The 20,284-nt window shown below is 51.3% G+C and overlaps 1 protein-coding gene across 8 annotated transcripts in view; it reads right to left on the reverse strand.

Moving 5' to 3' along the window:
* Window positions 1-1,761: 1,761 nt before the first annotated feature.
* Window positions 1,762-20,284, reverse strand: part of Tsc1 (TSC complex subunit 1) — a 50,437-nt gene continuing 31,914 nt past the window's right edge. For all 8 annotated transcript variants that reach the window (XM_010627418.3, XM_010627419.3, XM_033759278.1 and 5 more), the window contains 15 exons: window positions 19,132-19,307; window positions 18,264-18,379; window positions 17,865-17,976; window positions 17,427-17,545; window positions 15,166-15,235; window positions 14,215-14,319; window positions 13,437-13,995; window positions 12,322-12,365; window positions 11,518-11,684; window positions 10,532-10,714; window positions 9,552-9,662; window positions 8,762-8,884; window positions 6,088-6,275; window positions 5,841-6,002; window positions 1,762-5,435 (listed from right to left, as the gene is read on the reverse strand). In XM_010627418.3, coding sequence (XP_010625720.1) covers window positions 4,907-5,435; window positions 5,841-6,002; window positions 6,088-6,275; window positions 8,762-8,884; window positions 9,552-9,662; window positions 10,532-10,714; window positions 11,518-11,684; window positions 12,322-12,365; window positions 13,437-13,995; window positions 14,215-14,319; window positions 15,166-15,235; window positions 17,427-17,545; window positions 17,865-17,976; window positions 18,264-18,379; window positions 19,132-19,307 — 2,764 coding nt within the window. In that variant the 3' untranslated portion in view covers window positions 1,762-4,906. The remainder of the gene's footprint in view (window positions 5,436-5,840; window positions 6,003-6,087; window positions 6,276-8,761; window positions 8,885-9,551; window positions 9,663-10,531; window positions 10,715-11,517; window positions 11,685-12,321; window positions 12,366-13,436; window positions 13,996-14,214; window positions 14,320-15,165; window positions 15,236-17,426; window positions 17,546-17,864; window positions 17,977-18,263; window positions 18,380-19,131; window positions 19,308-20,284) is intronic.

Genomic DNA, 20,284 nt, shown 5'->3' on the forward strand with positions numbered 1-20,284 from the left:
AACTGCCACTTCTGAGTCTGTCTCCCAGGAGCTGCCTCTGCCACTAAGACGGGCAGAGCAGTGCTGAGCTCCAGGCGCAGCTCACCTGAGGCTCACACCTGACAGCCCCACCGTGATGCTCTCCTCTTCCCCATTTGTCAGGCTGCACAACTGGGAGCCAGGGTGGACCTGAAAATCAAGGAAAGGGCATTTCCTGTCTTCTGCTGAATGCCTGAGGGGCACAGAGCAGGTGGTGACCATAGCTGTGCCTTCCCTCAGCGTGCACACAACTGCAGCTGGCAAGGCTCAGAGACAGCGAGATCGCAGCAGAATAGATGTCCGCTGGCCTCAGCAGAAAAGGACTCCAGGAAATGCAACCCAGCCAGGCCATCAGGGAGCAGGCACTGAGTGAGAGCCAGGCCGGGTGGGGCTGCAGACCAGCAGCGGCGGGCTGGCTCAGGGTTTCTCTGGTGGGTGAACGCCAAGTGATTCTCTGGGGCAGAGCAGAGATTTGCAGGTCACTGATTTCCCAGGACACAAACGCCCTCGGAGACAAACTCCAGAGGCCACACTGTCCCAGCTGGCTACATCCTGGGACCAGTCCCCAACCCCATCTACCACACCCTCCACACACCCCCAGGTCCGCATACATCACACACATCAGCACAGCGGAGTAGTGCAAAACAATAAATTTTTATTTGTTCACAGTTAAACACAAGCAACTGCCTTGACATTTTAGAACATCCTAATGAGGACAGCAAACCCTTTTGATTCCAACTCCCGTTCACTGAGATTGTACCATGTTCTCTTGCAATTCATAGCTATGGCACCCGACGTGGACTGTGTGACATGCTTTTAAGATCAAGGCAGGAAAGTTTAAACCTTTTGACAAGAAGCGACTTTCTTCCATTTAACTAAAAGCAGTCTGTTTAAAAAATCGAATTCTTTTCCCTGATGGGATCCCTTTAAACTGCAAGTTTACCCACATATGGTTTATCCATGATTGAGTTACAAAACTAGACTTTAGCTTAGCAAAACCTGTTTCTCTGTAATCAATCTGTGGTCCACAGACGTCTTCTAGAGAGATCACTGACTTCCCGGCGCCAAACGCCCAGCTGCCCCTCTGCCAGCCAGAGCACCGCACCCTCCCATCCAAACACTGTGCGAGGCGCATGCGGGCCCTGGGGTCTCCTCCGATGGAGGACGGAGGAGAAGGTGTCGGCACCGGGAAGGGGCACACAGCTGCCTAGCCTTCATTAACTCCTCTCAAAGCTGAAAGTGGTGGGGCGTGGGGAACGGGGTGGGTGTGCAGGAAATGGGGGGGATTCCTGTACAGCTGCAGCCACTCTTCTCCCGGGCGAGCATTTACACCACAGGCCGCATGGCAAAGGGGCGCACCGGTGCCCGGCTCCCTGGGGAATGGCGGGTAGGAGACAAGCCATGGGAACAAGGATTCCAGGAGCAGCCTAGGACCAGCCCTGACCTGTGAGAGGAGCTCACTGGGCGCCATGCTGACCGCAGCAGCCCGGGGTAGGCTCCGGAAGCAAAGACTGCGGACGTTCTCAGACTGGGCCCACTCCCAGCACTTGTGGAGGTCAATCTGGAGCGTGGGGACGAGGCATGTGCACCTCTGGCGGGCTGAGCTTGTGCTGTGCCCGAGCCACCCCAGCTGTCCACACTGCCTCCACCCCTTCGTGCTCAGCAAGAAGTGCCAAGCGCCCTCCCCATACCTCCACTTGCCCCCAGTCCTCTCTGGCTTCCAGGGGTGGGTGCCGGTGTTTGGTGGCCATTTGCTCTGGCCCGTCACAGCACACTCGTTTTACCGTCAGCACAGAAACACGCACCCAGCTTTCTACCCTCAAGGCCAGGCGCAGCGCTGTGCTCCAGCCCAGGGACATTCCCACACAGCCACTGCACACATCCTCTGAGCTGCTGCTGTTCCGTCTTTCTCAACAAATCACCGGAAAGTATAAGATGCTGTCAACGTTCAGTCTGGGGTTTGTTGCTATCTTGCTTTTGCCCAGGAAAGTTCTGGCCTCCGACCATGGTAGGAAGGTTAGGAGGAAGCAAATTTTCCTGTCAGTGGCTTCCGGGAACTCTTCCTGGGCTGACAAAGTGCATTCCAGGAGCGGTTTGGGCCGCTGGTCCCTGGCCGCATCACACAGCACCTTCTGCAGCGGGTTCCTGGCGGCCAGGTGGCCTTCTCTCCCGGAAGCTGCTGGCAAACCTAGGGAAGTCACTGGCCCCGTGCTAGTGACACTGGCCTGAGCACTCCTGCCAAGGACTTCCAACACCTCCAGAACCAGGAATGACCCTGGCACATCCTACTTCTCATATTCTTGTCTCTCATATCCATGACCACGTATTTCTCCTAATTCTACAGTAACAATTTTAATAGATTTTATGATGCAGCCTTATCAGGAGCTTCTTCAAACCCACGAAGGTTCTGTCGGAGACCTGTGCTTATTTCCTACTCCTTTTCCTTCTTCCTCCATGCCCCAAACAATACTGCAGCGCTACTTTTTAAACAGACTCATGCCGAGTGAGACACAGACTAGGCTCCCCGGGTGGGGCGGGAGTTCAAGTTATGCATCTCAGCCTTCACAAGAGGGGTCACCGGGACTCTGGATGGAGGCCGCCCAGCCCCAACACTAGAAACCAGGCTAATCAGTGTCAAGACGGGCTCTGCCCGTCACTAACTGTTCTGACACCTGTGCAGGCCTTACTTGCCTCTCAGGAGTTCCTCTCCTACCCAACGCCTTCCCCCTTAAAACGACTGCCTGCAGCACCAGTGGGTGATGCAGAATCCAGTGACACACGGACTCTGGGCAAGCTCTACCGTCCACACTGGAGCCCTTTGCAACATAAAGACCTATGCTTCTGCTAGAGTAACTTCACCTTCCAAGCTTGGCTGAGTAAAGCCACGGCCTTCTGGAGCACAATGGAGCATGAGCGGGACCATGCCAGGCCCACCCAGGCTCGGAAAGCTGGGGAGACAGAGAGCCCCCGAGCGACCGGAGAGCCTCACTGTACCGTACTGCCTCCTTCCTTCCCTGTAGTTCACAATCTGTCCGTTTTTAAGATCCATTTGTTTTTCTTACATTCTCTTTGCTAATTAAGGAAAAGGCTTCGAGGTAAATGCCTGGTATCTTTGTTCTGGGGCACAGATCTCTCAGGCTCGGGAAAGAAGAAAGCATTTCAAACCGATTTCGATAGCACATCTGTAACATTCCCTTCCCGTTCTGAACGTGCTCATGCTGTCCTCCTCTAACATGGAACCAGGAGCCAGGATGTGCCGGACTGTGAGCTTTCCTCTGAACAAAGCTGCCTTAAAAGTGTGGCCTCGCTGGCATCTCACCCCCGACGGCAACAAACGCCAGGCTCTGTGGGCTGCAGTCACACCACCAGCCCCGTCCCAGGCCTTCATCACTGTCGCCGCAGTGACGCGCAGTCTCTAGTGGCCTGGCTCCCTGCAGTCGGGGACGCTGGGACACTTACTGCCACGCTTTGGAATAAAGACTCCCCTTGCATGCTGGAAGCTAAGATTTCGTACCGTTGGTTTCTATTTCTCACGGTTGAACCCTTCTCTCCTCTGAAAGAACACAAACAGGGCTCTTTTTGCTAAATTTCTCCTGGGCTGGGCTGGAGTACCAGGCAACAGCTCTCAGGCTTCTAGTGTTTATTTAGGAGCATCTGTTGGGTTGGGATTCCCTACGGACATCAGTGTCTGACTGGCATCACCTCTCCTGAGCATGTGCAGCAGCCCCGTGGGGCAGGCAATGGCCTTTCCAACACCCTCCCAGAATCTGTTTTCGGTTGCTCTGTCATTCTGAACACTGCAGAGGGTGACAACATCAAACTCCTGAGAGAGCCAGCCCTGAAAGTCAGAAACGGTGTGAAACCCAGAAGTGACAGGAATGACACAACCCCACCTTAAAAACGTTCACATAAGCTCTGAAGAAAATGAACCTCCGTGGCCCCTCTGCCGTGATGCCTGAAACGGGTGACACAAAAGAGGCACAGGGAACTCAAGGGAAGGCAGCCAGACTGAAGGGCTACACCAAAGGCTCAGGATGAGACAGCAGCCCAGAGGCACGACTCCACACGCAGAGAGCTCCTGGAACCTCTCCAAGTGGCCTCCTGCCACCCACGGTGCAGGGTCACCGCCCTCAGGCCAGCCCGGGCTCAGCATGGTACCAGCGTTCAAGCAAACACCAAATAAATAAGAGGTAGTGGGGGAAGGAGGGACAAGAGCTTTCCAAGAGGACGAGGGTGTGTGGTCTCCACAGCACCAGCTACACTTGTGAAACAACTGGTGCTCATTCACACACAACTTCCTCAGATGTATCAGAACCACCAGAAGAACGGGAGGCGAATGAACCCTTGTTTTTCTAGATCTGTTGCTGTAGATGCTGAACTTCAGAAGCAAAAGTGGGGAAAGGTCTCCCACAGATGCTTCTGCATGAAGACAATCAGCTCTGCAGGCCACACCCTCACAGAAGGAACAGACTGAACTTACCTGCAAGGCTACCAACCGCCTGGTCTAACCGAGAGCCCCGGTGATCCGAGCATCGGGAAAGCAGAGCAGTGCCAGACTCAGAGGTGGAATTTGGCCTCGTATTGCACAGGTCCAAAGGACGCAACCATGGGGGGGGGGGGAAAGCTACTGAGGAACACTGGCTGGCCCTCAATTAGTACACACTGTTGGGTGAATGAAAGGGTTAGCGGCAGGGTGGGGGAGCTGAAGAGGCATTTCACTGCCAGACCCAAAACCGTTCTGCACCCGCTCAGATGTCAAGGGGACCCCTGTCCCATTTCCACGCACGAGCAACCACTCAGACCCTGGAGTCGGGAACACCTCCAACATGCACTCACACCTCCTGTTCTGTGCCAACAAGACGCAAGTTACACTGACTGAGCCTCCCCCTTAGCTGTGTTCGTGATGAGCCTCATTGTAGTCCATGATCCGAAGCTGCCCAACGCTGTCCGGGTTGGGGGGAGAAGGGTGCGGGCCGTCTAGGTTCAGGGAAGTCTTGGCTTCCACACCCGAGTCCTTGCCCGGGTCTGTCTTTAGGCTTTCAGGGAGGCTGCAGATGCTTGTGCCGTCCTCATCACACTGGCTCTCACTCTTGTTTCGAAACAACTCTCGGGCCTTCATGCCCAGAAAGCTTTTTGAACTGGGCAGTGAACCGACAGTTGGGATGCTGGCGGCGGGCTCACCCATAGTGGCTTCCCTCCGGCTGCTGAAGGGGCCCGCCCTCTGGCTTGGGGGTTTCTCCGGGGAAGAAAGCTCACTGCTGCTGCTGCTGCTGCCACCACCTCCTCCGGCTCCTCGGCCTCCACTGCTTCCCCGCACGCTGCCAGGCCTGGGGGTCTTGGTCTCACCGTTGTGCCCAGATGCCTCTTCGTTGTGCCCTTTCATGGGATCTGAGCAGCCATCGTTACAACAGTCAAGCCTGCAAGAAATCGGGGGAGAAAAAAGGAGTTGGTGACTCTGACACCCATGTTTGGGAGATGTGGAATTGCATGGATATCTGCTTCCTGGAACCAAACTCTGCTGGCCTGCTCTGCTGTGTAACAGCACAGCCAAGCAGGAGACGGCACAGAGAAACCTCAGTTACAATGAGGGACCCTCGATGGCAGTCTGTCCTGTGAATGGTGGACCCCATGATGCAAGCCGGAAGGGGAGGTGGGAAGACCGCTGGGCACCGCCAGGAAAGGTGAGGCAGGGCGGCTCTCTGAAAGAGTGCTGAGGCCCTCTCTGACAGGCTGTACCTGCCACTTCCACTGTCATGCAACACAGTCCTGGCTCTGCTAGTGGCAGCTTCATCGCAAGGCCAGGTAAAACTCTTGGCTCCTACCTTTCTCCTGCAGAGTGCGCTGCTTCTGCTTTTCCCTCTTTGAGTTTTTGCAGGAGGCCATCTTTCTCCAGCCTGCCATACAAGTCTAAGATCTCCAACTCGAACGCCTGCGTGATCCTTTTCTGAGCCTCATACCTGCTCTCCGCAGCCTGCAGCTGTCCTCTGAAACATACAGACCCACTCAGAAGATGGGAGGCTGCACGTACCAGAGCCCCTCACTGCCTGAACCTTTCCTTATGGAAGTTACCTTGCCTGGGCCTTGACATCCTCCAAGTACTTCTTCTGTTCCAGGAGAAGGTGGTCTTTCTTGGCCAGATGCGATTCCAGTTCCAGAACCCGTTTCTGGGAGGTATCGAGCTTCTGATTCTGCTGGAGAACGTGGCTTCTGTTCTTTTCTAGTTCTTTCCGATATGCGGCTTTCAACATTTCCACTTCCTAAGAGATTTCAGTTAGTACTTGCAGAAAATGAGCACACCATATCCCCTCTGAAAAGCTGTCAGAAGCCCTGAGAGGGCACTTCAGTGCCCCAGGGGTAGAAATATAAGCAAGTACAACTTTCTGGAAAGAAAGCTGGTTAGGCATTAACCAGAAGCTCTTCCCTGAAGTCTAACCCGAAGGAAATAATCTGACCGCGAATAGACACTTTGTACAAAAATCATTATCACAATGTATTTGTAAGAGCAAAGAGCAGCAAACACCACATCAGGGAGGCAGTGATACAAAGCACATTTTACATCTGTGAGTTGTCAGAGAGGATACAGCATCGGTGAAAGATACAAAAAAAGCATACTATAAAACAGTCATCGTGCAATCACATACATTGGCACAAAGCTAGCGACATGTGCCGGTGTCCACAGATAGGACAGTGTAGGTCATTTGTTTCCTATGTTATTTTTCCCCTCTCCTAGCAGCAGCTGAGGTAGAGCTAGAGAAGGCAACAGGAATGGAGCAGGTTTGCTCAAGAAGGGCAGTGCTGACGAGATCTGTCCATCATGCCCAGGTGGATGGGCTCCCTGCCACTGCAAACCCAGGGCAAGTGTACACTAATGTGCAGAGAAGAGGTGGAAAGGGTACTTCTCTAGCAGCTTGTGTTACGTGTGAGTGCACCACTGTAAAGTGTACACGTAACACAAAACTCATAGCCCTATGCTTGCTCCCTTAAAAGGTAGTAAACCACAAAGTGCAAGGAGGTGGGCCAGTAGACACAAGTTTCCAGGGCACAGACCCCAAGAGATGGAAACACTGGCCAGCTGAGACCACGTGGCCACTCCAGCTGTGCTAAATGGCTGCAGACATCAGCAGAGGAGAGGACGTGGTCACAAGCAACAGCAACCAACCCTCCACATCCACAGATTTAGCCAACCCCACACTGTGAATGTTCAAAAAGAAACTACGGAACATGCACAGACTTTTCCTGCCACTCTTCCCGAAACGATACAGTGTACGACTATTTACATAGCACATTCACTAGGTTCTCAGTAGCCTAAACGTGATCAAAGTGCAGGATGGCAGCTGTGGGTCATGAGAAGCAAATGCCACGCCATTCCACATGAGGGACGCTCTGGAGCTGACTCCAGGGATACCAAGGACGACCGCATGTATTTACGGCTAATCACCCAAGGAACTGTGTCCAGACGGTCCACAGCTCGCAGTCACCTTCGCCAACCAGCCGGTCATTCCCACATGATGCTCGGACGCCTGCCTGCTTCCCTGCCAGCCCAAATAGTCCCACCCCAGCTCCAGGCCCAGGGGCAAATCCCAGCTGGCTGGAGGCAGAGATGGGTACATCTGTGCACAATTCTCAGTCCTGGCCAACAAGGGATGTTGGGAGTTCGCAGAGGTTTCTGGGAGTGACGCTCTCTGCTTTCCAACACTCAGTATCCACCCGGGACAAGTGACCTTGGGCACTACCTGGCAACCATGGCAACAGCTGGGCAGAAGACAGAATGGACAGCACAGGCAGGGCAGTGCAGAAGCATCAGAGTCTGGCTCTCTCATGCTGCCCCAATCGCTAAGCTGACCACCCTGGGACTCGCCGGCCTCGGGACTCCTTGTCAAAGGAAACAATAAAAAAGGTCCCAATGTGAGGCCATTTTGGCTTGTTTCCTTTGTGTGGTTTACAACTGAAGGCACCTAATATGAGTCAGCATCATCGTTCTTGTTTTATTGTGAAACAGGTTCCAAAGTATCTGAGGATGCCCAATGGTGGCCCACATGACACAGCCGTCCCTTCTATGCCTCTGTAGGGGTGGGTGGGGGGAGGCTTCAGCAATGCTCCCCAGCAAGCTTTCAGAGCGTCTCCCAGGTCTCCCAAAACCAGTCTAGCGAAAACTCCACATTTGCCCAAAAAAGACGCTTTACAAAGCATAAGCCCAAGAAATCCTGAAGAGAGGCCCGTGTGTGATGGAGAAGCTGTGACAGAAAGCACCTGAGCATTTCCTACTAAGATTCTATTCCCGACTCGCTCGCCAGCGTTACCCGAGGCTATCTATACTGACACGGAACTTCCGGCCTGATGCTGCTGGTGAGGCGCTAATTAACATCAGATCATCTTATCACTGGCCTCGTCGCCAGGACTGAAGGACCATCAGCAGAAATTAGATTCAACACGCAGAGTAAGCGAAGACGGTACATACGTGGCGTGTACCAGGACACGCCCTTAGTCCCGAGTGGCACGTCTCTCACTCTGCAGGACGAGAGGAGGAAACACCTTCACACCTGTCCTGTACCTACCCTACCAGGTTCCTTATTTACGGCAGGCTCCATTTCAGAGCCACCCAGCAAGGGGACACACATGCACACAATTGCTGGACAGTGCCTGTACAGGGACAGGGAGAGGAGTGGTGGACACGGCCACCCTGCCACGAGGAACAACTCACAAAGCTGGTCTGAGTGACACTGCCTGGGTCCGCGCCACATACCTTGGTGGTGTCCGAGTGCTTGTTCTGCAGCTGTTCCAAATACAGCTCATTGACCTCCCCAAGCACCAACAGCTGCCTGTTCAAGAACTCCATCTGCTGCTGCACCGACTCACTGTTGGAGAGCTGACCAAAACACACCCTGTGAAAAGTCCAGCTCCACAAAACTGGAAACAGACATTTAACAGGAAACCCGCTAGGACACAAGAGTCCATCAGTAAGGCAGAATAAGCAACTCCCACGGTTTGTTTCCGATTCCAGCTAGCAGGGGACGAAAACATCCAAAGAGCAACAAAACTGGGCAGAAATGCACTTCAGAACTGTGCTACGCAAAGGGAAGCAGCACAGATGGACTACGTCAAACTGGCTACCACAGGACACCTAGAGCAGGTGGACGGGTACACTGCCAGGACGGCAGGGACTCCGGGTCCACGGATGAAACCCCAGGAAAACTCACCTGCAGGTACTGTGCAGAGGATCACAGTCAAAACCCTTCGCATACTTTCACAGTTATGTACACGAGGTACTGAGAAAGGCTCCCCAGGATATGCGTGGCTGGAGTCTGGTAAACACGTCTTCGCTGGGGTGCGGTCTGCACACCACAGTATTGGACAGAACCTCGGCCCCTACCTATGAGCTGCCAGTAGCACCAAAAACGTCTCCTGACGTGGCCAAACGTCCTCTGAAGGCAAGAGGGGGCAGTCCGACTCCCTGCTGGGACCTGACCGTAGACACTCCAGAAGACAGCTGTCCCACCGAAGGGAGAGGCGGGCAGCATCTCCTCAACGCTTACCTTCTGAGACACCTGACTCAGCAGCAGCTCGGTGTGGCACACCTTGTTGTTGGCCTTCTTCAGCTCCACCCGCAGCTCTGCAATCATGTTCCTGCAGTCCTCCAGCTTTGTCTGCCCAAACAGATGTGGTCATGGAGCTATGGCAGCACTGGCCGCCCACCTGGCCGCCAGCCCACCCAGGACTGGGAGTGCCCAGCTCCTCAACTGTGCTCCTATTCTGGGCCATCAGCCTTTGCACGTCTTTGTCTTAAAAAGTAAGTTGTGGTTGATTTCTAAATCCCTTACTATTTAATAAAACAAAAAAACAAAATAAGACCTTAGTTTCCATGCACGCTGAAGAGTCCTGGGACTGTAAGCAAACGCATGGGTGTTTCGGAGGGATGCACAGTGACATTTGGGGGACGTGATGTGAACTACTAATTAGCTGCAGGCAGCTGGCAGCTCAATGCTGGCTCGCGCTGTGCCTGGAGGAGCCGTACTTCTGCAAAGCTGGGCTTTGGGTGGCTGCTAAGGTAGGAAAGCACCACAAGAAATCAGCGTGAAACAGGAAGTGAGGGTGTCACTGTTCACTCTGAGGCCAAGGCTGGGATCTGTGCTGCGCTGCTGCCAGATGCACGTGGCCTCAGTAACTGCAGATATTGGGACTTTTTAAAAGCGTAAACATACGTGTATTATTTCGAACAGCTATTAAGCCGTCAGCACACGAACTGCTGCTGAACTGCGCAGATCTCCTTCATGAGTGGACTACCACGCATTTCTCTAGGCTCCATGGTGAATGGACACTAAGGGAGCGGTGAATGAAGAAAGCTGGGGACTTCTGCCCTCCTAGGACACAGAGACCTGAGTCTATCTGCTGTGATCTCAGAGGGTGAAGCACCATGTAGCGAAGCTGACCAAGGGACAACCCTGCAGAGGCACTCCTGCCACTCTCCCAGTGGCTCTCAGGCCCTCTGCCTCCTTTGCCCGGCCACGGTGTGTACCTGGAGTTCCTGGCTCTGGTTGTAGAATTCTTCTCTGTCGTGCTGCAGCTGTCTGATCTGGCTGTGGAGCTGGGTCACCACAGTGTCACGCTGCTCCTGCAGCTGACTGTACCTGGCTTGTTCTTTCTCCAGACTCACCTTCCACATTTGGATGTCTTTTTCTTGTAACTTTAGCTGATCTTTCTAGCAGAGAGCAGAGATGCCAGCATTTTAGCTACGATCCGACATGGACAGTGAGCCATAAACCTTCTCCACGCTACCCAGAAGCTCACGAGGTCTCACCGGGCTTCTGGTCAAGGTCTGCCCACTCTCGCACTAGCAGGGGACTGTGAGCTGTTTAAAGAGCTTTTCTCGGGGCCCATGCTGTTTCCCACACTTTTAGGGTTCCTGGCCACCAAGAGCAGAGTAAGACTCTAACACGTGGTCCTCATTCGTTCCCTGAAACACCAGCCATTTACTGGACACCTACACCCTGCAAGAGTCGGGGAAGCACTTACTGACACCGGTTCTTTTCATCACCAGAACTTAAAAACGAGGTGTTACTATTATAACTTCTCACGTTACAGAACTGGCAACAAGGTTTCAAGAGGCCGAATTTTTCTCTAAGGTTATACACTAATGGAGCCAATGCTTCAACTCCAAATCTCATTGGCTTTCTATCCACAGCACTGTACACGCTTCAATTCTATGGCATGAAATAGCTTTAGGAGAACTAGCTGCGCACCTGGAAAGATAAAATTACCTCTCAACCCCTTCATCATCATAGCTGATTCCAAGCAAACAAACACAAAAAGTCAAGTGTCCCCAGCGCCTCTGAGAGCTAGGAGGGAATTACTGATCTCGCCATTTGCAGCTAACCTCAGAGACTGAGTGGCCTGGCCCCAGCTGCCCAGCGAGCAGGGCCGGAACCGAGAACTCTGGCCTCACTGGCTGCCACGCTGACACAAAGCAAAACAGACACCACGGCCAGCGCCCCAGGCCCTCACCATAGCAGCATTGTGTTCCTCCAGGGCCGCTGCCCTGATCACCTTGCGGAGGAGCCGCCTGTTCCGGAGAGCGTGCTGCTGCCTCTTGAAGCGCTCATAGAGTAACTGGTTGTGCAGTAAAAGCAACTGGTCTCGGAGGGTGCGGATCTCATCCGAGGGAGGAGAGCCTGGTTGTAAAGCAGAGGGGGAGCGGCAGAAATGTCTTACCTGAGGCTCCATCAAGACCCTCCTGTTTTAGTCTAAGAAACACAATTCTTCCAAGTACAAATTACTCTGCAGGTGACCACTGGTTCCAAGCAGCAGCCACTGTTAGGAGGGAGGAAGCACTTCCCAGCTACCTCCACTTCAAGGGCAGAGCTTGTGCCAGTGGGAGGCTCTTCGAGAGCTGCTCTCCTTCCCAAAACCGGATCTCTCTCTCTCTCATGCATGCGCGCGCACACACACACACACACACACACACGTGCGCACCCACACATTTCATTCTCCCTGGCTCTCTGCGGGATGCCCTGGACTGCTGCGTTCTCCCCAGGGAGGTTCTCAGTACACGCACACCACTTGAGCCTTTTCTAGGGGGCCTGGCGTGAAGGCTGCGCTTTGGCTTCCAAGCAGGCGGTACTGCCATGATTCACAAAGAGCAAATGCTGACTTCGCAACACCTGAGGTGCCCTGGCCTGGCAGGTACGCTGGCCGGAGGAGGACCAAGGGGAGCTGTTTTCCCACAGGGGCACCTCCTTCAAGGACAGAAAAAGTGACAAGCCAGCAGGAACCAGTGGGCTGGATATGGTGCCAAAGCAATAACTTTACCTCCAAAGTGGGTCCAGTCGACAGACTTGCTGGGTAAGGACAACCTAGGAATAGAGTTTGGGGTAATGAAGTTATTGATATGATCTAGAAAAACTCATGTGGACATTAAACTGCAGCAACATTAGGTCATTTACTTGTGCTCAGAATCCTCAAGGGCCTAAGAAAGTGTCAAACTCCGAGAACACACAGAGCTGGAGGTGTGGCCTGCGCTGGAGCCCTACTGCTCACTCCCCCACCTCCGTGTGGCCTGCACCCTGCGGTCCATTCTCCAAGGATCAGGAGGAGCTGCTTCCGCCCCTCTCCGAGGAATACACAGGAAGTAGCTCTCCTTTGAGAAGCTACTTTCACACAAACTTCAGAAAAGCAGTTCTCTTATTTTAACCCATTACACCGAATGTGATTTAAAAAGAGGAAGCTTAGCGAAGCACGGTGACTCGTGTCTGTAATCCCAGCATTCAGAAGGCAGAGACAGGAGGACGGATGGGAGCTGGAGGCCAGCCAGGGCTACACAGGGAGTTCAACACCAGCCTCAACTACATAGCAAGACCCTGCCTCAAAAACAACAACAGAAGTTTAAACACTATTCATTCCTGTCAGAGTCCATTATGGGACAGTATACAGAAAACAGACAAAAACTAACATTTTTTTCCAAGAGCCTGTGTAGAAATAGCACAGGACCCAAACTATGGACCGGAGAGTACCTTATTCCTTCCCCAGACACCCTCTGACAAGGGCACTGAAAGAAAGAGTGACAACGGTGTCTCGGGTGTCTAAGAGCCCTGTGTGGCAGGCGCCTTTGGGCCACTTGAACTTGCATAAACCACATTTCCAAAATGTAACAGAATAATCTGTAATTAGAGGAGGAAACTGCTATTTTCTTTGTGAGACCAGGAGCTCATTTTTATTCGCCATCCTCTCAGGACAATGTGCAAACAGCCTGCACCACAGCCTCCCTTTGCAGCAGACTCGCTGGGGGTCTTCCCAGCCCGCGTGCTGTGCTCCTGCACAGGGAAGGCAGCGCGGCACCTCCAGGCTACGCCGGGCTCCCACCCTCGGGCTGGGCGTGCTTGTCAGTAACCGGGGACGGGACAGGACAGGGTCGGCAGCCCGCTTACTTGCTGAGCTCCTTGCTGTGTGCGTCTGCTCCCTGCTGTATCAGTCTATCCAGTACTTCCATTGGGGAGGTAGAGGGCACGGAGTCTTCCTCAGGGCTTCCTCTCACCTTCTTTAACAGCTCCTCTGTCTTCTTGCTGACAAAGTGGCAGGCAGTCTTTGGCAAGGCCACCTCAAAGAGATGATCATACGGGGGAGGCTGCCCGCTTCCGAAGTCCACTCCCCTCTGAAGCGGAATTTTACAAGGGCTGGGAGTGAGGATGCCAGTCTCCAGGGAAGTCTGGCGGTCCCTGTCCCCAGCGGGGCTGGGGTCAGCTCCGCCACAGGGTAGGTCTATGGGAGTAAAGGCTTGCTTTGGTGTGTCGGGCCCAAGCTTGTCCAGGGAGGAGTGTAAAGGCTCAGGGTTCGCGCTGGAGCCCTGTGTCCCAGAAGCAGCTGAGTGTGTCTTCCGCTGAGAGCCCAGGACACTGTCTCCGTAGAAGGGAGAGTCGAAGCCCCCTCGAGGAACCGCAGGCTCAGCCTCCGCAGGGGTGATCTCAGACAGCTCTTTAGAGATTGCGGCTGAAAGGAGAGCAGGAAACAAGGAAGCTTCAGCGAATGCCAAACGGGGCAAGGCCAAGCAGCGCCAAGTACCAGGGCATGCCTTCACAGCACGGATCCTGACGGACACCAGCCGTTCACCAACAGAAGAAAAGCAAGCGAGCCCTGGAGCGGACTAGCACTCGGTTCTAGGACAAAACCAGGGCCGAGCTCCATCTCACAGGAACCCATACACGTTACCTTCTTCCTTATCTTTTTCGATACTGTCTTCCTCCGAGGCCAGATCACCTAAAAACCCTGGCAGATCACTCAGAGTGACAGCGCCTCTGGGGCCGGGCAGCTCTTCTGAAGAGAGACAGAGAAAACGCCAGTCACACATGCTCACGCATCTCTGCAGGCGTAGGGTACTGAGACTCACAGAACATGGCTATGATCACTCTTCCTGCTGGACAGAGGTCTGGAAATGGCTCCGAACCTACTGCAAAAAGCTGCCTATTCAAATCACCTACTTGAAGGTACCAACAATAATCCACAGAAAAAATTCTCAGGCCTTAGTGTCTTCCCAAACAGATAAAAACCATGTAGACTATGGGCTTAAAACGCTCTCAGAGGTATTCAGGACAACAGCTTATGAGCTTTTATGAGGGTGGTGCTGGGGACTGAGCCCAGGGTCTCATGCTGAGAAACACTCCCAGCCTTTTTTTTTTCTTTTACTTTGAAACAGTGTCTTGCTAAGTTGCCCAGATCGGGCTCAAATCTGTAATCTTGAGTGGGGATTTAGCTCAGTGGCACTGTGCCTGCCTCGCAAGTGGAAGGTTCTAAGTTACACCCCAGGTACTGCAGAAAACAAAACAAAACAATGCAATCGCAAACCTGTTTCAAACTCCCAGGGTGATGGGACGACAGGCGTGTGCCACCACATCCAGCTATCGTAAGCACTTTTTTGATATTATTAATAACTTAACTTTCAGAATTTGGCACATTTCTTTTGTTTCCAACCTCTACACATCAGTGTTTTGTGGTATTCCAGAATGTCCTTGTTTCTGTCCTTTTTTGAGACAGGGCAGTAAGTATGCTGTACACCGGGCACCCTCCTACTGAAGGGAAGCTTCTTGACTACAGGTATGCGCCACTAACTCTGATTTGGACACATACGATCCAATCTGAAGAGACGAGCAAGGTGCATGTTACCTAGGCCTCTGTCGCTGGGAAGATGGGGCTGTCTGTGGAGACACGGCCGTGCAGACTCTGCTCTCTCTTCCTGAAAAGAGAAGCGCCATTTATATTGCACAGTGAAACACGCTCTGCACCTTCTCTAGCATATTGTAAAGACCATCAAAGACAGCCCAGTGTTTCTCAAACTGCCTTTATAGTCTTTTGTTTTTTTTTCCATTGAGTTTATTGGTATTTTTTAGGTACGCAGTACAGTTACATTCATCATTGGGATCTTGTACCTTTCTTTACATGACAGGTCTTGGTATCTTTATAGTCTCAATATAAAAAGCCCCAAGAGTTTCTGTTGCGTGGTTAAATCTGTCAGTTGTTACTGTAACACAAACTGCAAAATATTTTAAAATACTGACTTAAAAATAACAAATCTGGGCTGGGGATTTAGCTCAGCAGCACAGCACTGGCCCAGCAAGCACGAGTTCCTGAGTTCGATACCAAAAAACAAAGACAAAAACAAAAACAACAAAAAAATATTGCTTGTTAATACATACAACATTTTTATTTTTTTTAAATAACTATATTTTCCAAAAAATAATAAATCCAGAGTGAAGAATGGAACCGCTCTACATTTTTGTGTTCTCTTTACTATTTGGCTTGATGAAAGGCAGTAGGAGACTCCTAGCTGCTTCTTTTTTTTTTTTCTGGTACGGGGGATTGAACGCAGGTCCTTGTGCTTGCAAGGCAGGCCACCGAACCGCTGAGCTAAATCCCCCGCCCTCCTAGCTGCTTCTACCACAGGTTGTTAGTCTGCCTGACGTGGAAAAAGCCTGGAACCCCAGAGATACACGCTTGCAAAGGTAAACACGTTACACTTTCATACACTTGTACATAATTTTGTACATAATTACCCCAAACTTAGCAAGTGGTAGCTTCCTAAAAGTTAGTCACAATGTGGAATCTGAAACTCTGCAAAGTAACTTTTCCTGTCCCAGTTAAAATCCACTGGCCCTTCCTTGTACCCTGAATGCACTTTTGACCTAGGCAAGATTCTGTAAGGTCATACACTGGATGCTTAGTGAAGATTCGTTCAACAAATTATTTAGTTCTTTCAAATGCAGAAACACTTCATTATATGATGTAAAATTTAAAAAACCTCAAAATTCTTCTTCCCAGGTTCCATCGCCCTGCCTCGCAAGCACAAGGTCCCAAGTTCAATCCCCGGTACTAGAAAAAATTATTCTTCCCAAGACTGCGACCTCGTCATTCGCTCATGGTGGCAGACAGACTTTTTAATTTCCTAATTTTCACCGGAAAGTTGAATTTTGTCATCAGCAATAAACTGCCAGTTGTTTATCCTGAAGTGACAGACATGACTCATCATTTAAGAAACTACCTGCCACTGGGCCTGGTGGCGCACATCAGTAATCCTGGCACTCAAGAGGCTGAGGCAGGAGGACTGCCCCAAGTCCGAGGCCAGCCTGAACTACATGGTGAGACCCTGCCCCAAAAAATAAAAAAAATGAAACTGCCCGCCAAACACCCAAGTTTGTCACCTCTTCTTTCAAATAAAATTGGTGCTCCATGAAAGACAGGAAAACTAGGTTCAGTTCTAATTCAAGTAATTACCCCAAGGCCTGAAGATACCACAGTTCTCTGATAATGCAACAAACACTCTTCATGTGCTTCCTATTTTGTTACAAATACTAGATGTACGTATTCTCAAGGATGCAGGTGTAATAAAAATAATTTCTACTGCTTAACACAGCTGAGACATAGTACTTTTTCTTTCCTGTTTTTATTTATTTTTCAAACAAGGTCTACTATGCAGTCCAGGCTGGCTGCAAATTCATGGTCCTCCTGACTCAGCCTCCCTAGGCTGGCATTACTGGCATGGCACCACCAACCCAGCTCTTTCCTGTTTTTAGGGGAGAACGCAATGCCCAGCAGCACAGTGTGGCACCTGTTCTGATCTGTGCTAAGGGGCCAGCATTTCATCCGCCATAGTCCCTGCAGCAGCAGTGGGCAAACAGCAGCTCATTGTGAAGGTAGAGGCGACTCAGGGATACTTGTGAAGGTTCTGGGTCCCAAGGCTTGGCCAGACACACCTGGGGCACACCCATCAGGCTACACCCGTCACCTTTCGGGCCAGAAGTCTACCTGGCATAATCAGCTTCACCAAGTGAGGCCTGCCAGTGAGTCACGGTGTCAAGGTTGAAGGCATATAACCTACATGCCTATATAACCGCTGTCACAGGACAGGGACAGAGGTTGCCAGCACTCACCTTCCTGGGGGGCGTGGCTGCCACTTGGGGGAGTGAGATGTGCAGGTAGTCGTCGGGATGGCAGGGTGGGGCTGGAGGAGGGGAGGTTGCGGGGGTCCCCAGAGGAGTTCCTTTTCCACCTGCTCAGGGAGGAGGGCAAAATATGCGATCAACCAAGCCCAGCTGTCAGAAAAACTGCCAATTCTTTTCTCAGCCTATTACTGCAAATAAGGCTTCCGAGTTCATTTCCTGGGGATCTAGATCTCTCTTTCTCCCCTCTGTTCTTCTTTCTTTTCCCCTAGGTTCACTTTATTCATTCTGGAAGCCCCAAAAGTTTGCATTAAGTGCCAAGAGCAAGTTCAGAAATGCAAGTGGCCCCAAACTCACTATGGGATCTAAGACAGTTCCAACTATCGTGATACAGGCCAAAACTCACCCTGAAATCTCAGACATACATACCAGCTGTGCCGAAGACTCTACTGTACGAGTGTGACAGATCAGGTGGGACATTTCCAGGAGACGTCGGGGGAGTGGTCATACCACAAACCATGGATGGGCTCCAAAGACTAGCCTGGGAAGTAAACAAAGTCCATCAGCATGGCAAATAAAGTGTTTCCTCTGCAAGGTTTATATCTCCTACTAAGTTAAACCTTTATTAAGAGACAAGTGGTGTTTTGTACAACTAGACTCCACAATGCCCATTTGGCAACGGCACACTGCTCTGCTCAGGACAATTATCTGTAAAAGGGCCTCCTGAGTGTGTGGCGTGAAACATTCCCGACCACAGACTAACTCCCAACCCAGCGGTCAGCTCCCCGGGAGGCAGAGCAGAAACAGGCACACTGCTCAGCACCATACTTGCAGCGGCTCAGGTAACGGGCGTGGTGATGGGAAACTCGAAGAATGAGCCCGCTGCCCTGGAGCACTGAACAGTGCTGGCCGGGAGGCGGAGCAAGGGGTGGAAGTAGCGTTCCCTGAAAGAGAAAGGAAGAACAAAATGGGTCAGAATGTGGTTCAGATGATTCCGATGAAGAAGGACGGCCCTCTGACCACCCTGAAATACTTGGTCGTCTGTATTTTTGAAGTCTGAGGGGTTTCCCAGACTCCTTGGGTCTAAAGTAGCAACACTGGGTGGGGGATTTAGCTCAGTGGTTCTACTACCTGCCTCACAAGCATGAGGTCCCGAGGTCAAATCCAGGTACAAAAAAACTACAAAACCCCCCCAAAAAAACTTAAGTAGCAACATGGAGAAAAGGTTCTTTAAATGCTCTTTGGCAGCAGCAGTGCAGGGTGTGATGTGGATAACCTGGAGGGACACACTAGGGCGGTTTCAGTGGGTGCAGCCTACAGACAGAGCCTAGTTTCAGCAGGAATCCAGCTCCAATGGGTCCAGCACAGCTGGCCTCTCGCTGCATGTCTACAAAGTACAAGTTTCCTTACGCAAGTACTTGGCCATCAAGGACTTAGAGCCATCCTTTGTTAAAAGCTGAGGACACGTGGCCAAGTCAGTGGACACACTATTTGGCTGGAGGTCAAGACGATGAAACTTGAAGGAGAACATCATCAGAAGAAAACGGAGGCAAATTCAAATTTAAAATATTTGGGGGAAGGATCACAGGAAGTAAACTAAACCCTGCTCTAGGAAAAGAACATTAAGCCAACAAAAATAAACAATGTTTTCCACAGACAAAGTTGCAAGAGAGCTAAGTACCAAGGTCACTTTTACCATAGCTATTCTGTGTGTCAACATAAGGGCTGGTGGTGACATCTGTGGGACGGTGAGGGAAGCGGGCGGAGAGCTGGTGAGACACAGAGTAGCCGTCTTCATAGGAGGCTTCTGTAGGGTCCAGAGAGATTTTGGCACACTCTATGACAACATCATGAGTTTCTAACTTCTTCCACCTAGAAAGGGCAATGAAAGTCAAGGAAAGCAAATGGAAACCCATTTACCGCACCGCATCTAGAGTGCCAACTCAGAGCCAGCCTGGCCCTGGATCTGCAAAGCCCAGGGCAGAAGCATTCCAGCCCCAATGCTGGTATACGAAGAATTAGCTATTCATCCTGCAAATCTATACCTTCCCGATTGAAAACAGTTGCATCAAGTTAATAGAAACTAATTCGAAAGAAAAATTTCATCAATAAAGACTAGATACAGCCTCAATATAACAAACTGCAGAGCAACCACCAAGGGAAAAATCTCCTCTCGAACCAAAGTGATCAAGGCACAGGGAGAGCTGGAAAGCAGCAGGCAGATGAACACTCGGGTCCCTCTCAAAGCCTCGGGGTTCTTTAAATCCACCCTCGGGCAGGTTACTGCCGAAAGACACAGACTAGAGATCACTTGAAGACTGCCAGAGAGTTCTGCTGTGTGAGCCACAGCTCTACTTCTGGTCATTTATTTTACAGTAAGACATACATCACGATGTACAACCCTGCAGGACAGCACAGCTCATGAGAGAGAGACAGGAAAGAAGCCAAAGAACAACCAGAGGGTTATGTTCTCCAACAGCACTGTTGGCACACCTCCACCAAAAGTAGGCTTTCCACACATCGGTATTACCAAGCGCAGTGGAAGGGGAAAAATCAAGTTTTGGGGGCTGTGGACATGTTCTTTATTGTGACTGCAACTTCTGTCATAACTTAGCCAAACGGATTAACTTTATTTTTATTAATTACACACCAGACTAAGGTTGATTTAAAAAATAATATAATTTTAAAATATTAAATGAGTAAAATGTTCAGAATATAATCATAAATTTTAAAAGGATACAAAACTCTTCGGAGACACGCTCACCAACAGACCTGACAGCATTAAGTATTCAAACTGAAGAAATGAAGGCTTGGGGCCATGGCTCAGTGCAGAGCACTTGCTTCTCAGT

This window comes from Fukomys damarensis, unplaced genomic scaffold (genome assembly GCF_012274545.1).
Source record: "Fukomys damarensis isolate Sample0158 unplaced genomic scaffold, DMR_v1.0_HiC HiC_scaffold_36, whole genome shotgun sequence".
Taxonomy (NCBI): domain Eukaryota; kingdom Metazoa; phylum Chordata; class Mammalia; order Rodentia; family Bathyergidae; genus Fukomys; species Fukomys damarensis.